This window comes from Montipora foliosa, chromosome 11, assembly GCF_036669935.1.
Source record: "Montipora foliosa isolate CH-2021 chromosome 11, ASM3666993v2, whole genome shotgun sequence".
Lineage (NCBI taxonomy): Eukaryota > Metazoa > Cnidaria > Anthozoa > Scleractinia > Acroporidae > Montipora > Montipora foliosa.
In genome coordinates this window covers 9,308,160-9,325,659 of record NC_090879.1, presented here as the reverse complement: position 1 = coordinate 9,325,659, position 17,500 = coordinate 9,308,160, and the positions used below count along the sequence as shown (strand labels likewise).

General features: G+C 38.5%; 1 protein-coding gene across 1 annotated transcript in view; it reads right to left on the bottom strand.

Annotated features, from left to right (window-relative positions):
• LOC137976065 (serine/threonine-protein kinase 36-like) overlaps nucleotides 1-17,500 on the bottom strand; it is a 42,526-nt gene that overhangs the window by 19,238 nt on the left and 5,788 nt on the right. The window contains exons 5-24 of the mRNA XM_068823331.1: nucleotides 17,498-17,500; nucleotides 17,343-17,410; nucleotides 16,967-17,057; nucleotides 16,133-16,174; nucleotides 15,203-15,296; nucleotides 12,908-13,020; nucleotides 12,242-12,500; nucleotides 10,098-10,267; nucleotides 9,227-9,471; nucleotides 8,280-8,379; nucleotides 6,805-6,902; nucleotides 5,012-5,117; nucleotides 4,607-4,757; nucleotides 3,648-4,068; nucleotides 2,862-3,042; nucleotides 2,463-2,540; nucleotides 2,129-2,238; nucleotides 1,913-2,033; nucleotides 1,063-1,166; nucleotides 806-872 (exon numbers count right to left, since the gene is read on the bottom strand). The exon at nucleotides 17,498-17,500 is cut by the window's right edge and continues 46 nt beyond it. Of these exons, the coding sequence (XP_068679432.1) occupies nucleotides 806-872; nucleotides 1,063-1,166; nucleotides 1,913-2,033; nucleotides 2,129-2,238; nucleotides 2,463-2,540; nucleotides 2,862-3,042; nucleotides 3,648-4,068; nucleotides 4,607-4,757; nucleotides 5,012-5,117; nucleotides 6,805-6,902; nucleotides 8,280-8,379; nucleotides 9,227-9,471; nucleotides 10,098-10,267; nucleotides 12,242-12,500; nucleotides 12,908-13,020; nucleotides 15,203-15,296; nucleotides 16,133-16,174; nucleotides 16,967-17,057; nucleotides 17,343-17,410; nucleotides 17,498-17,500 (2,622 nt within the window). The remainder of the gene's footprint in view (nucleotides 1-805; nucleotides 873-1,062; nucleotides 1,167-1,912; nucleotides 2,034-2,128; nucleotides 2,239-2,462; nucleotides 2,541-2,861; nucleotides 3,043-3,647; nucleotides 4,069-4,606; nucleotides 4,758-5,011; nucleotides 5,118-6,804; nucleotides 6,903-8,279; nucleotides 8,380-9,226; nucleotides 9,472-10,097; nucleotides 10,268-12,241; nucleotides 12,501-12,907; nucleotides 13,021-15,202; nucleotides 15,297-16,132; nucleotides 16,175-16,966; nucleotides 17,058-17,342; nucleotides 17,411-17,497) is intronic.

The following is a 17,500-nucleotide window of genomic DNA, read 5'->3' as shown; positions in this document are numbered from 1 at the left end:
ACATCAACATCACCAGGAAGACACATTAAGAATATCAACAAGAACAAATACGAAATGAAATGGAGAAGTGATCCTCGCAGTTATCTGGACAAATTTGAGCAAGTATCTCCTTACCCTGGTACCAGAGGTTTTTCTTGAGCCGCGAGAGAGCCGTGAAGCGTCGAAGACGAGTCGCGAAGCAGCGAGAAGAGAAAAACCTCTGGTTACCTTGGACTTGAATCTCACTTTCATGCAGACGCCAGGGTCAGGATCTGACCCTCAGGCTCGGATTGGTTGATATCTTTACGAACACGCAAATCAATATGATTGGTTCGTTTGATTGGTAATAAAGAGGGGAAGCGTGATTGGCAAGTTGCCATTGGTCACTTTTGTAATTATCAAAATGACGCGTTTGACAGCTGGCGTCTGCATGAAAGTGAGATTCAAGTCTAAGGTAACCAGAGGTTTTTCTCTCCTCGCCGCTTCGCGACTCGTCTTCGCCGCTTCGCGGCTCCGTCGCGGCTCAACAAAAACCTCTGGGACCAGGGAAGTGTCTCTTATAGACAGTTGAAAAATTCAGGTGTCTTCAACGGGTTCTCTATACCCCGCACTTCAAATTATAAATTTCTTTCATTGAAAAACAAACTATGTTGTCACTGTAATCATCACCATCATTGGCCATCACAATTCATAAATCCATTTTCCAATACACCCACCACTCGACTAATGGCCGGCGGAAATTGCCGCTCATCTTTCAATTCCAATATCACAACAGCATTTCAACAACACCAACAGAGGCACTATTTTTGAGAACGCAAAAGCTAACCTTGCTTGTAAAAACTTTCAGCATTTCAACATCTTGACCTTCCTTTCCTTGCTTACGACCGTTTAGACTGAAAGAGAAATAAACACTAAGTTCTACAAAAAGAAAATACATTGAGAGTTTTATTTACTTGACATGACATCTTAACGCAGGCACGGAGGGGATGGTAGACTCTGTCCATGGTTTCCTTGGGGTTACACTGGGCCAACAATGGTGATACAAAAGTTAATACTGACCATCATAGCTTTTCTTTAACTTACTTTTTGGAGAGTTGCTCCACAAATGACGTGGTAAGCATTTTGCTCAAACATGAAACTGCCAGTGGAGGAGGCTCAACAAGCTTTATTATGCTCTGCAGAGGACTCTGCAAAGTAAATTAAATAGTACATTTTATTAGGGACCTTTAGATTCTAGGACGAGTACGAGTACGAGTTTTGACTGCCCGTTTTTAGCGAAAATACTTTGAAAATGTATAACCCGTGCAATTTATGATCTTACTCTTTGATAGCAGTATAGGTTGCTCAGTTATTCTTATCGGTGGTAACTGAGCCTTTTTTCTGGTCGAAAAATGCCAAAACTGCAACCGTGTCATGTAAATCTCCCTCCCCACCCAAATATCTCAATGTTTCCAAGAGGGAACTACAGCAAAGGATAAAACTGCAGAAAATTTGCCCTTTCTGTCAAGAATATCTCCCCCCCCCCCCCCCCAAAAAAAAAAAAAAACCCTGGCCAAGAGAACCCACGAAACTCACTTGTTTAAATAATGTCCACAATATTCCCATTAATTAGCCAACACTGATAAATGTGTGGGAAAGGTAAAACACGTGGTTACACAATGAAAAGACACATCTGTTATGCAAGCATGGGTGGTGGAGTTAAGACTAAAAGCATGTCTTGTCGTATCAAATATTGTCCCACATTGTAGCTTGAGTGCAAAAAAACGTTCTTCTAGTTGGAGAGCATAGGCACTTGGTTAGAAACTATCTTGATTTAAGTTTCTAGCAAGCAACAAGGAAAGAGAAGAACGTACATGTTGTGGGACAACCTTAAACCGAGCAAAAAGTTCGAACGACAATAATATTATAAAGTACACATACAAAAGGGACATACCTTTGTAAATAATGTGTGTGTGATGTTCAACACCTTTTCCAAACCCTGAAATGACATCACACTGTAATGCACTGGACCAACAGAGACATCAACTTCTCCATTGCTTGATAACACTACATCACTAACAGAATGAAAGGAAAAAATAATCAATTCCACTTTTAACCTACGAAGATTTTATGGAGATAGCATTCTAACATAGTTCAAGCATTTACTTACCTGAGGAACACACTGCTTGGTGTAAGACCCAAAACAACACCAACAGAAGACCACAGACTGTTCCATATATTGTCTTCAAGAACTTGTGCAGACACCCTTGATCCAGTGTCCTGCAAATGCAATGACCTGAATTAAATTATTTGTATAAAATTAACATACAGTTCAACAGTGTCACATTTAAATTGAGTGTCACATAAAATGTTACAACGTTCATTAGCTCTAATTTTTTTGCATAAAATTGAATGGCACTATCATGCTTGATTTTCTTTCAAATGCCAGCAACACACAGGCAGTGATAAATTTTTTTCACAAGAAAAGAATACAATTTATAAACCTGAATAAGACAAAGTTCTAGTAAGTCCACAATACCATCCATGTAGCCTCTGGTAAAACCCAAGCGCATTTGTGGTTTCTGAAAAGAATGGAAAATAATAAGTGAATTAGATTAATTTACGCTGGTGCAAAACCAAAACAGTAAAGACCTAAGTGTAGTCCTGAGCACGATATAATCAAGGTCTTAAATTTCTAATTTTCTTCCTATGTGCTTCTGACACTAACACCAACAATAAAAGAAAAAGTTACAAGCAGATGTAGAAACCATTATTGCAACACTCATTCTTCTACATTATTTTTGATTTCCTCTCTTCATTCTGCAGGGACAATGACAATGATATGTTTTGCTTTGGATCACCGGCAAAATGTGACTGATTCAGGAACAGGACAAGTTTCTTACCTGTGGCAGTTTAGCCAGTGCTCTAGAAATGGCACTTATAATGTTGGTAGTTTGGTCGACTTGCAGTAATCTTAGATCTGAGCTAAACAGTTTGGCCAATAACGTGGCGGAGAGGGCTTGGATTTCAAAGACATTTGAGCCAGTAAATAAGGAAACAGAATAGCTTGAGCAATCAGAGATCCTGCAAGGACATGAAGAATGTACAGTAGATTCTCATTATTTATCTTAGGCAATGTTAAAACCAAGCCAATGCAGCAGATTTACCAATAACATATCTATTTATTTATTCTTTTTTTGGGCGGTGGGGGTGCCATTGTCATATGCTTTGGTTCAAGTTGCACTTGGCTTGCTTATGATGTCTCCCTCCCCAGTCCCATAATTCGGGTAAGGATTCATTCCACACTCTGATTTTTGTCTCAGTGATGTGTCCTGATACATGTAGGTGCCCAAGAGGTAGGCTGTGGCTTGGTTGACCTCCTTGCTGTTGAGAATAGAGCTGCACTCCTCTTGTTGCCTCACAGCACCTACCATCCAACAGGTGGACGTAGTGTTTAAAATTAAATGCTCTGTGCAAAATGAAAAAGATTTCAACTTCAAAGGCTTTAAACAGCAAATCAAGTTTACTTTATCAAACATGTTTGCCGTAAACCTCTCCAGCTGCTATTTGTGTTTTCTCCACACTGTGTTTAACTTGTTTGCATACAAAGATTTTCCTAACCAGCAGTAAGTATTAATAATAATAATAATAATAATAATAGTCACAATTCACAAAGAATACAACCTTACTCTTCATGAACGTCCTTGGAATCTATCACCATGGCACATAAAACCTCCAATACACAAATGGTCTCTTCAGGGTTATACCGTTCACTGAGGCTTGTGAAAAACATTGTCAATGCCACTCTCCAACTTGAATGTCTCAAAAGGTGAGCGCTAAGTTCTCTAGACACTGCACACAGCTCAGAGAGCAACCTTACAACATGCAGAGCTGAAGATCTGTTTTGGAGAAGGATATGCAATGAATCCAGACATTTCTCATTTGATGACTGAAGAAGTTTCTTGCCAATGAGACTGGCTAAGTTTCTTTTCAAACTAGATTCATGATTAAAACCGTTAGCTGACGACACTAGTGCAGTTATTGCAGATATCCCAACAGTCTGAACATGGACTACTCTTGTCTTGACGGCTGCAGAATCCCCAGTGGCACCTGTGGTACTCAAATTAACAATTTGAAAAGAAACACAACTTAGTTATGGATGATTTCCTACGATTTGAGGACTGCCTAGGAAATTGGCTAGTCTTCAAACACTCATGAATTAATAATTCATAAGCCTAACAGCCTATCAAATCACCGATAAAAGGTGCATGATGATTCTGATAAAATACTCCTCGTTAGTATACTTTACATAAAGAACACTAATAAGGCACAGCTTGTTTTTCTTGTATGCTTATATTCTCCTCTCACAATTCGAACCATTGTTCTGAGTCCAGAGGGACACATTTTTTGTGGAATGTTTTTGAAGCTGTTCACAAAACTCGCAGCATGTGTTTTATGCGGTCTAAAAACACTCAGCTATGCCTCACGTTTCTAAACTTTGATAAAACACTGTCGCTCGTTTTTTACATTACATTACTACAAAATAACCAACTTCAAGAAAACCAAAATCTCTTCTTTGATAAGCACAGGTTTGGGATTAACCACCACACCCATGTTCATTCGTAAAGAAATTAATGGGTATATTTACCCTTGATTCTTTGCATAACGTTTGGTTCCACCACTATAGCTGTCATCAAACTATCCAGACTCTTGATATCAGAGGCAACAAGATTATCATAAAATTCCTCTGATTCTTCAGTAGGTTGCTTGTCCAGGGCATCACTCAAATGCTGAACACACTGCAGAATATATTTAAAATAAGAAAAAAACAGATGAAGAACTAGAGGAATTTTAAATTTGTCTCCAGTATCAGCATAATCTCTATTATTAGTATCCTCACTATGGCCCTTCTTGCCATGGTCTTTGTTGTCGTCATCATCAAAAAAGCTCTGCTATATCTGTTCAGCTTGTGGGATTAAATTAGGGGTTCTTACCCTGGTTCTATTCTTGACCACAATTTTAACATCTTAGCAGAAGTATGTTTGGTTCAAACCTCAAGAGCAGCTTGTCTGAGATGCAATTCTTTGTCCTGACTATGTTTCACTAGTGATGGAAGAACACCAACAAGTCTCTTGGCACAACTCAAAAGACCAGAACCTCTACAAAAAGAGACAGCAAGTATTTTACCACGCCATTCCATAAAAACTATTAGTATATACTAAAACAGTGGATAGCGTTGAACGTGTGTGCTGATTGGCTACTCAAACTCCAGATATCCTTTGCTATTCACCTCCGAGCAATTTGCGTGGAATTTGCGCCCAAAAATGTTGTAATCTTTGCAGGAATAAATGAGTTAAAATCATCCTTGTGTGCTATATTATCTCACTGATTTAGTATATACTAAAACTACTATTCACCTCGGTGTCGGTAGCTAGTAGTGGATATTTACCTCACAGCTTCGAGGCTCTGTAAATATCCACCACTAGCCACCTCCACTTTGGTGAATAGTTGCTAATTCTTTACATAATCTCACCCTTTCTCTATGGTGTGAACGAAACTTTCTGTAACATGGAGATTTTATTTCCCAAAAAACAAGACAAAATATGAGGAAACTGGGTAAAAGAACTTTTTAAATTTGCATAATGACAGCACATTTTGCAGCTAACATTTTCTGGGGCTAAACTCCAGAATACGCGGCCACTGAAATATCTCATCAAATCCTGCTACCGCAGTCCCACAGTCGACATAATTTACATAATATTTTTATATAAACATCATGAAATATGCCGTTTGCATCGAACACATTACTGATTAGGCCTAAGCATTCTCGTAAAATTTTAGCATTCATTTTGCGGTTCAATCGGTCAACTACACTTTTCACGAGATCATGTGAAGAATAAAGCACTCGTTTACTGATTAAGCCTAAGCGCTCGTTGCAGTGATTAGGCCTAAGAACTGTCGTAAAATTTTAGCTTTCATTTTGCGGTTCGGTCAACTACACTTTTAAGGTTTAGGGTTAGGGTTAGGGTTAGGGTTTAGGGTTAGTGTGTATGACAGCCCTTGTGTACAGAACTGGACCTAATTAGATGCACATCCAACTTTGACATCCAATACAACGTGTCCAATTAAGGACGGTGCCTAGTATTGAGATACCTCGAGATAATCCAATTTCCTATTGGCAGTGCTTATTAATTCAGGGATATTCTTGCCCGGTTTAAAACTATGCAGAGAAAGCAGAACTTAGCAAGTGCTCTTGATACCCAAAAAGAAAATTGGGGCTAACCATGCATTTTTTAGAGATAATTACCGGTAAGCTTCACTTTGGCAAAGAACGTCATACATTGCTTTGTATTTTTACAATTATTGTTGATTAATTATCTTCGAAAAATGCATGGTTACCCCCAATTTTCAATAATGCTTGTTAAGCATTACAAGCTGTAGAAAACATGTTTATGCTCATTGAGTTCAGCTCACTAGCAAAAAGAGAGGGAATTCATGGCAAGCTGAGCTCCAGATGCTGTTGTTGATTCAAGGCCGCCATAATGCTGTCCCTCAGAGGAACATAAGCACGGTGTCTCCATACAAATGTCTGTAAAATTGAGTGACATGTTTTGGCAAATAACTCAGAAATGATGCACCAAACAGACTTTTCTTGGCTTCTTTCTTGGAATGGTTCCGGATTTTATTTTCTACTGGCGTGACAGTGAAAACACTCCGACCATTAGGGGAATTTCTGGATATATCTGTATGACAGCCTGTGTAGCCATACCCACCCCCAAGTTTCCTGATATTTAAATTTTCCCTGGGAGTGGAAACAGCTTCATGTAGGCTATTTGCATGTCTAACCTTCCTGAATCGGTTTCACCAATGAAAAGAACATAATTCCTCAGGAATTCTGTAACAACATTAAGTAAATCCGCCATCACTTGAACTGCCCAGGGTTGCTAAAATTTCAAGAAAACCTAGTTACATTTTCATTTTCCACAGAATAACACACCGGTAATTAAAATTTAATATTCAAAAGGTACCTGTGGTTTGATTTGGAGACAGCAAAGTGGACTGGATAAGGAATTAGAGTTTAAATCTGGAGATCTTGGTATCAAGCCTTATTATGTCCAAGAGCTAGAGTTCTCTGTTGGAGTTGGTGCACAAAGTTACTTTGTAACAATAGTGATAACAGACTTTATTCTTGAAAGTGTTCTAGCACTGAGGCACTAATACATGTAGACCTTATTCAAGATGGCCACCATTTTGGATTTGCTATTATCATGCAAACTAGCTCCACACTTCTGAGGGGGCAAACAGAACAAGTTCGAGAGGTTTTAACGAACATCTTAGCCATGCAGATGATTTGTTTCATGTTCATTAAATGTTTATCACCCAAGTAGTAAAATAGAATGATTACACAAGTTGGTTTGATGTTTCTTTAGTGAAAAATAAGCAGAAAGTGAAGTAGAAAGTCAAAATGTCAAAGGCAATCAAAAGATTAAGATTATTATAAAAGGTACTTAAATCTATTCTAAAATGTACTTTTAGCAATGTTATTTCAATATTTCGTTGAGCCGATCGATTTTCCGCAATTTGCATTTTTTCCAATGTTTGTCCCCTAGCATAACAGATGGCTAATTTGCATGACAATTTGAAAACCAACATGGCGGCTACCGTGAATAAGGCCTATTCAGGACACTAAACATAAAAAATCAAATCAGTGAATTCAAATCAAATCAAACATTGGGTTTTGAGGAGAGGGGAAAACTTGAGTACCCAGAGAAAAACCTCTCAGAGCAGAGAAGAGAACAAACAAACTGATCAACCTACTTATGACGCCGAGTTTGGAAATCGAACTCAGGCCACCTTGATGGGAGGCGAGTAATCTCCCCACTGCGGCAGCCCTGTTCCCCTGACTGATGGGATGATAAATAGCTATCTATTCTGGCTCCCACCAGTTGGGATTTTTAACTCTGTTGTTGTCACTTATTTCTAAACGTCAGTACTGAATCCTTCAAAACACAGAAGAGATGAGGTCAATTCAGTTGCTGTTACTGTTTCAGTTTCTATTGTCATTTCAAGTTGTTGTCAAAGCTGGTATTTACGGTGCTGACAAACTGTAGTCGCTGTTGTTGTCAATGTTGTTACTGGTATTGTTTCCACTGTTGTTCTTGTCCGCAGTGACCACTTATAGTTCTAAGGTGGCGGGCTTGTAATTTTAAACTCTACATGTAGAAGCAGCCCAAGCAATATTTTGACAAATACAGCACAAATCATCTTAATGTCCTTCCACATGTAAAACACTCAATTATAATGATATTCTTATTATGTACCTGAGAAAGACCCGGCTTCTTGACCAACTGAATAATAAGGGAGACACTGTCGACGGGAATCCCAACTGAACTTGAAAAGTTCACTTTTGCCTCCAGAGAGCTATAGGGACAACCAAAAGTCACCATGTTACATGAAAATTTGATGCTTACTAAAAAATTCATGAATCAAGGACTTGACAGCCCTCTTTAGAAGATATTGTCAAGAAATGAAAATAAAAGGGCATTCTGAATTCCAAGGAACTAAAGGATTTGCATTGGTGCATGACCTTTGAAATGTTGTTCATTTCACGCTTCAGATAATATAAGAAATTTCAGCAAGCTTGACACTTTCATAGGCTAGAAAATACTTGTTTCACCAATCTCACCACCCTCAACTCGTACGTCAGCATCCCTAGCTGTGTCCTGTACATATAAATTATATGTTGTGGTTCCAATTTTTTCTTGGTTTAAAATTACTCAAACTAGTTATTTTTTTTTATATTTCTAATGTCTACTACTTGTCATCAAAATCTGAAACAAAGGAAAATCAAAATTGAACTACCTACATTGCAAAAATTTGAACCGAAAATAAAATGTAGCCCATTTTGCTTTGTCCATTTATTTTTCTCTTCCCATCTCTCTTATTGTATTCCGCAGCCACTGCGAGAAGGGGCGTTAGGAGAGAGTAAATGACTACGCATGAAGGCTGGGTTTTATAAACTAAGGGGAAGTTCAATTATTAATAAGAATAAAGATAACAGCTAAATGTACACGAATGTCATCTGAACATACTCCACAAAACCTCAAATTTGGTCCTTTTGAATCGTGAAGAGAAAGGCAAAAATACACCATTAAAGTGCTTCTTGGGAAACTTGCAGAACCAAGATGTTTTTTTTCCCATTAACCCTATTGCTTTCTAATGTCATTAAGTGGTATCAAACTGTGCTGAGAGACTAATGTGTCATTACCCTGGAGTTGTCAGCAAACTTCTGAGGACTCGAAGAATTTGTCTTAAGCGAGATGCTCCTTCTAACAAGCCATCCAAAACTTGACCTGCCACAGCTTCCAGTCCATCCTGCACTTTGCAAATAAATGCTGCATCAGTCATAAGTTTTTCAGAGATACTTGATTCTTGTTGACCTGGTGTCTTTGCAGCAGTTTTCCCTGTTACTTCCACAAGATAGTCCCACTCTTCATCACTATCAAGCTCCTCCTATACAGATATTAAACTTCATCAGTGTTCAAGAAAATGATCTTTACGACTGAAACCACCTCTATCACAAATTGTAACCAAGACCTACCTCTTGTGGACTGGTAGGTAACATGATCATGATTGTAACTAAGCTGTCACAACAATTTTGGAACTAGAAAAGGCCCCCTTTAATTTGCAGCACCAACTGATACTAGCATTTTATGTACAGTGGCCCTTGTTAAGATATTAATGCAATGGCCTTCCCTACCACCTAATATTGGTAACTATTGAAGATTTGCATAAAAATTAAATGACACAAGCAAGAGAAGACAGTGCAATAAAATGCACCCTGAAAGTTTAAGAGTCAAAACACAAAAATTTACGCGTTGAACAAAGGTGATTTCTCATCTCTGAGGTGCCACCGAGGGCCAAGGGACTGGGATTTCCTTGGCTACCAAGAACTCGACTCCCAGCTACCTTAATTAAGACAGACACCTAGCCATTTGTGTCATCACCAGTCAGTCCACGCCCAAAACTTTGATTTCATTTACCTAGTATCAACTTAAAAAATCTTGAAGAAAGCCCTGATTCTCGTCTGTTTGGAAAGTTGAACATGCGCAACAGGACACAAACACAGCTTATAGTACCTGTCCTGCAGGATGTCTTTCTCCCTGCCTTTTGCTTTCTTCTCTTCTCTTCACTGCCGCTGCCAAGACTTGTTCAATGACCGATGTCTCTCTGTCATAGTCATCACTTATCTCATGTCCAATTCTCTCTGAATTGCCTGGTTTTTCTTCCAGCTGTACCTCCCACTCATCTACAAAGTTTGCATACAGGCAGATTGACGTTTATACTTCAATGTTTCAACAATACAATGTCGTCTTTTTCAAGACATAAAGGCACCAGGTCATGCCTCGTGCATTGTGAAATCTTTTGTCACATGACCACTGAGGGGGTCTTGACAAACTGCAAACCAGCAAGCCATGCAAGTCAGGCAAGTCTCACATTTCAGTCTGAGCACCCATTTCAAATAGCGCTGACATACAGTATTTAAACCTTTGGCGTCCAAACCCACCTAAACCGGCCAGACTTATTGGTAGTATTTTACTCTGTCTAACACCAGACGATTTTACTCGTCAATGGGGAACCCCTGGGAGTCAATGGTTTAAGTCTAAGTACCCATGATTTTAAAACGATACGCTTTCAATAACTGCGTGGCTTGCATGTTGACTCACATGGCTCACGTGTTGACTTGCATGGCTTGCATGTTGGCTTGCATGCTGACTTGCATGGCTCACATATTGTACAAATCTCCCACTAAGGTCATTTCACTTAATGTGGTTCCCAACTTGAAAAGGACAATGTAATGTTAACACTGGCTAAAAGTATAATGGCATGTGTAAAAAGAAACTGAAATGAACTGATAAGTACATAATTGACCAATCATTGATTACATACTGATTAAGTAAAGCCCCCTAAGGACGTTCGCGCCCATTGCTACTGCTCATCCTTACAGTGCACGCAAATTCATATGCCACGTCATGCATCAAGCGCGCGTGCTAAGTACTAAAATGAACAATGATAGGGCAGATGGCCATTGCTATAGCTTTGCTTGGATTTAACGACCTTGGATGTTCGGTGACCCCTACTTTTCTTTTCAGAAACAGATTTTATTTACAATAATTATCTCCACATAGTGCAAAAGTGAACAAAAAATCATTGTGGGAAGTTAAAAAAATTTCAAGATTTCTGTCCTCGGGACATGGAATCCTGCCACCTTGCAGCTGCAAGGCCCATGAAACTATGGTCGCTAAAATAGTGCGAACTTGTTCTTTAATTTTTAATCGGGACATGGTTTTTCAGTGAGTTATTAATGGGGACATAGTTTTTCAGTGAGTTATTAATTAAGGAACCTCAACAATTAACTAAATGGGCCATTTCCGAGTTGCCGTTTGTCTCGGTTTCGAAGTAAGTCTTGGTGCACAACTATTGTAAGGGAAATGAATTTGATTTGCATAAGAATACGCAACTAATTTCCATTGAATGGTTGTGCACCAGGACTTGCTTTGAAACTGAGGCATGCAGCAACTCGGAAATGGGCTATTCACTTGATGGGTCCACTTAAACAAAGTTTGGTAGAGAACATTTCACTTCAAAGATGTAATTGCAATATTTTTGGGCTTACAGACACTGTGGCCTTATATACATGTATTTGCTAAAGAAGCTGGATTTTTTCAGATTTAGGGTGTTCTTCCAGGCAAGTTCTCTCCGAAACGAGGTCGGTGACAGGCTGCCATTAGTTTAATACTGGCACAATAAAACATAGCTGATTTACCAATCAGAGCGCACGCATTGATTTGGTTATTATACAAATAATAATAAACAACTTACTAACCTTACTTGCTTGCATGTGTGGCCGTAATGGGAAAAAATATTGGCCCTCTGTCATTTTTGTACTCGGCCCGTACTGCCACAACCTTGGGCCAATATTCCCCAGTACTGCCCTCGCACTAGGTTAGTAAGAGGTTAGTATCCTTTTCAAAATGTTTTTGTCAAAAAGAGGACAAAGCATTTACTGACTTCCTGGTTATTATTCTGGGCCCTATTCCTGTCTTCTATTACATTCTTTTGATGACAGACTACATTGAAAAGGTTTATAAAGAAGAACTTAACTAGGACCACTTGACTTTCTCTAGGTCATATTTAATTCTTCTTTCAGGGTTAGTAAGTAACAGAATTTTCAATAACCTTCAAAAACACAAAATTCATGAAGACCTGAGAGGCCCCTTACCATCAGCCATGTTCTCCACAACTCTGTCACTCTTTTCCACCTGTTCTTTTGCAATTGGCTGCTTCTTAACTCCTTCACCTATTGTAGAGGTAGGCCTTTTCTTTCCAATGTTGCCTGATGCTGTCTTCTTGGCCTCATGCCTTCCTTTCTCCTTGCTTTCCTGTTTTGCCTCTGTACCTTTTGTGGCTTTGGATCCTTCCTGTTGTTGCTGAAGTCTCCGTATCCATGAAGGTCGCACTTCTCCAGTGCCAACATCTTTCTGAAAGAGAACAAAAACAGGCACTTTATTAAAATGCAATTTCAACAAAAAGCATCAAATTGCTGGTTGTAGAAAGCAGCTTTGCAGTGTTACAAATGTGAGCACCACAATTTTTTGTCATTATTAATACCATCATCACTAATACCATCATCACTAACACCATCATGATAGTACATGTAAAGTATAGCAGCCCTAATCCACTGTCGCTATTCCTTTTTAAAAAGTTAAGTACCAGTTATCAGTGCTTCATGGACGCCCATGTAAAAGTATATAGATTGGTTGCAAGGAGCTGACCGTGGATTCCACAGGCGCCCACTGCGTATAAATGGTGATAGACAATGTTGATGGAGATCTACCAGTTTATTGTAATTAAAAGTGTTTGATTACTGCTAGCTTTAATTACCTACCTTATTTTTTGATTGGATTTTTGCCTTATTCTTGGCAGTTTTTCCCCCAATGTTGTCCACAATTGAAGGCCGTCCAAATATTTGTGGATCAGGAACTGTTTCCAACTCGGCTTCTATAAAATTAATATGCATTTTGGATAACCATTTGAATTAAAACACAGTTGCATCTTCTATTCCATGCTGGCAGAGGTCGCTTTTCTTATGTGTTCTCTGGGCTGACAAGTACGGGAGAATGTTTGGTCGGAGTGGGGTATTGATCACTACCTGTCTGTCGATGTGGTTGATATCCCAAGCATTTTGTAGGGTACCAGGATAAGTGCCAGTTTTCACTGTTACCTCTGCTGTTAAGAAATCCCATGCGTCACACCATTCTTCCATGGTAACATGGGTTTCTCCCTCAGCAGCTCTTTTGAATATCTCCTGGGCACTCAAAACAGTATATGACCGTAAAAAGCTCACAACTATTAACGGTTATCTAGAAATCTTGGTGGCTGTATTCGTGGAACATACAAAAATGTGTGTTTGAGATTATTTTAGAACACAAAGACATGGCTGTATGTGAAGCAAATATCGTAAAAAGTATTTATTTAGTCGTTTCTAGTGTGATAAAATTATTTAAAATGTACATGAAATAACAAAGCCAGTTATTACAACACTAGGCCAATTTATTGCAAGGTAGGTGCCATAAAAGTACTAGCTAGAGAAGAGGCAGCACAGACTCCTCCGCAGCAAAGAGCTCACCATGGCAACCAAGTCACAGTCCATCTCCCAAGGGCATCCACCAAGTAAGCAGGTGCCATCCTTACCCAAGAAACATCCCAAGCACCAGTACCCACAACCTCAGCAAGACAAAATTGTGAGCAGCAAGCCAAGCCTGATAAGGCAGAAGTACTGACTGCTACATGCAGTTGCAATGACCAACGGCAGTATGTAAAAGCCAAAGTTACCTATCAGTAGCCTCTTGTCATTAAGATGAAATAAGTGATTGTAACAAGAGCAAACACTTCTAAGTACAGGCTGAAAACTTTTAGGTACTAATAATAACTTTGGTCTAAAGATCTGGAACTCATTGCATGATGAACTAAGAACCTCTCCCACCATTAAAAATTTTGTATCGCATATTAGAAAAATAACATCTAATTTAACCCTTTGACTCCCAACCAACCTGAACCAGCCATACTTACAGAAGCATTTTACTCTGTCTTACGCCAGACGATTTTACTTGTCAATCGGGAACCCCTGGGAGTCAATGGGTTAAATGTTGTACATACTTTAGATCCTTGTTTTAATTTATCTTCTTGCTTTCATGCTATTCATGTTTTATTAATTAGCTGTGTATCATGTAATTAATTGATTTACTTATAAATTCCTTATATGTAAAATAATAATGTTACCAAGAGCCTTTTATTTCTTAACCAGTTTTCATATTATTTTGCAAATGCAATGCATTCGCTGTTTATGCCAGGAGCCTAACAAGCTCCAGTTGTTAGAATGCCATGAACATTGGCAGGATGTTCTCAAAAACAGTCCTCAATAACCCTCACAAGGCATGGTGAGCATATATCAATACAGTCACCTTAAAACAGATATTATCATCAGCTGGGGGTAACAAAATTGATAATCAAAAAGAAAAGGAAATGCAACTCAATGTTGGTCATCCAAACCCAACACAAGGTGATGTTTGTTCCAATTTAGAGTCAAACATGCAAGGCTAGTTGTGAGCTCGCTTACATCAAATGCCACAGTTGTATGCCAGCACAGCATAGATTTTAAAAACCTACATGAAAGATCTCAGAATAGAATAGGGAGCTTTTAGATTTTAGGACGAGAACGACTACGAGTATGAGATTTTCTCATAGAACAACAGTTAAGCGCCCGCAATTAACCAGCGTTGTTTTGGCGGGCAAAACGTGATACCATCATCATTTTAGTACAAGGTTCTGCAAAAATGTTGTCGTGTCAAAAAAAGTCAACAACACGGTAGCAGTTTTGACATTTTTCGATCAGCAAAAAGGCTCAGTTACCAGCAATAAGAAAAACTGAGCAATCTATACTGCTAAAAAAGAGTAAGATTAATCATACAGGTTATAAATTTTCTAAGTATTTTCGCCAAAAACGGGCAGTCAAAACTCATGCTTGTTCTTGTTCTCGTCCTACAATCTAAAGGTCCCTAATATGGCACAGTGAACCAACCACAGAGTCTGCATAGTATTTCCAATAAAAGGCTCAAAATTTACAGAAAAATGGCATTTTTGATAGTTAACAATGATGTGAAACAACAGATTGGATGCTCACCACTTATACCAACTGACACAAATGGGTGCCTGAGTAAGTATGGCCAGGAGAGCCTCTTCTTTGGATCTTTTGTCAGAAGACCTTGCAGAAAACTCTAAAAAAGTGAAGAAAATTGCATTTAAATCCCTAAAGTAACAACTATTTCAATAGCACCTATCCAGACAGGTCTGCTCTAAGCACTTTAAAACAAAAATTAACAAATAAGATTAACAAAAATAATTATCATTAAAAATAATATCATTTTAAAAAGATAGATCTTTGGTTTGGATTTAAAAAAGACTGTGACGAATTTTCACATGAATGGATGACACCAGGAAGGTTGTTCCAAAGTTCATAAGCAGAGACAGGGAAAGCTCTCAATCCGTAAGGCTTCAGATTAAAGCTATCCAGATTCAAGCACAAAGTAGAAGATGACCAAAGAGTTCTAGTCTGCGAGTAGTGAATTATCATCTCTTGAATAAAGATGGGGGACCTTAGTTGTAAGGCCTTGAAGGTAAACAATGAAATCGTAAATATAAGGCATTCAGAGACAGGGAGCCAGTGCTGATCAAGAAGAACTGGGGTGACCCGATCATATTTGAGAGAACAAGCAAGGAAATCAGCTGTAGCATCTTAAGAGATTGAAGCTTTTTGACTGCATAGTTCGAGGCATTATACAACAGAGAATTACCATTATGATAATGATTTTTACCATGTATTTCCAACTCCCTCTGGACTGTTTATCCACAGCAAGTCACAAAGTTTTCCTTTTATTCCAATTTTGTTTCCAGAGGGATCAAATTTGAAGTGACAAAATCCTTTATTTCTTGATTCAAATTCTTTACAATCAATTTTAAGAATCTCAGCTGGAGAGAAGCAAGCCAGTTGGTTTTTTACAAGGGAAGAGAAGAAGTTGAATTGGGGACTCTAAACTCAAATTGGCGTTCCTACCTGAAAATCAGGGCTCATGTCTTCAGGCCATTTAACAGTATCCTAAAAGATAGTCACAGTTATCAGTCAATTTCAGTTGAGTGGCTGGGGCATTGCAGGCCAAATTCACACCCACTTGAATTGAAAAGATCAATCTTGTAAGTGACCATACTTGCCTTAAAATAAGAAATGTTACTATATATTTTCTTAGTGCATTTATGAGTGGGGATCGTGAAATTTTCAGTATACAATTAGTTCCACAAGCTAGCAGAAAATTGATTGTGTGGCAAACCCAGTTACTGGGATCCAAAGAAGTTAGATTACCATTTTCCAAAGCTACAACTTCTTTGAAGTGTCTTTTGTGTCACTAAAAATAATGTTGGAAAATAATTTATATAGTATTCCCTTACAGTTGTAAGGTTTGTTGCTTGAAAAAGACTGTTTTCTTGTTTTAATTTTAGCTATGAGAAATAATATTGTCGTTTGTCTGCTTTATGTCAAATCTGCGCTGCGCATCTTGTTCTTTGCTGTTTGAATAATAAAAAATACCGTTATGCTATTCAACGGTATTGCGAAAAAAGGGTTGTCAAATATGCTATAGCAAACTGCATCATTGCGGATTGGTTACTTCAATGGTTTTCTACCTCTCTAGTTATGGCTTGCCAGTGGGATACGGTGGGGAGGGGGGGAGAAAGCCTGGGTGCCTGGTACTGCTGGTTTGTCATGCTGTAATCCATAAAACCTCCCTGATAACTTTGAGGAAACTGGGCCTTTTTACTGCAGCCTTTGACAGTGTTATTCTCTGATTTAATAGATCTCCTTGTGTTGAATAACATTAAACTTTGTATACTTTACCCGACAGATAAGGTTAACCAGCTGAAAAATACTGTTGGTATAAAAAGGAGGTGTTCCAACAAACAATTCATACAATATACACCCCAAAGACCTGAAATTTAAAAGACAAGAAGATTCAAAGTTTTAACCACACACAGACAAATAATACATGAAAATGTGAAACTGAGATTCTGACCAACTGAATGGCAAAAAAATTAATGCACACTGTCTTGAACCTTGAATGGAATCAATAAATGGAGAATGAATAACAAACAAATGAAAGATTAAGTGAATGGGAGAATAATTGGTTGACAGACGCAAATCATCAACTAATGGAACTGAAGAAAGAACCGTAACCTGTCGCAAGTAAAACACACTGATATTCATGTATACAAACCAAAGATCAGAATTGTGATCATATGGCTTCTCCTGCACCAATTCAGGTGACATGTATAATGGAGTTCCCTGCAGCACAAAAAGGAGCTCAAATTAATATATGCAGTGCTTCATCTGCTTGTAGAGCAATGTCTCATTTCAATGTACATGTGATACCTT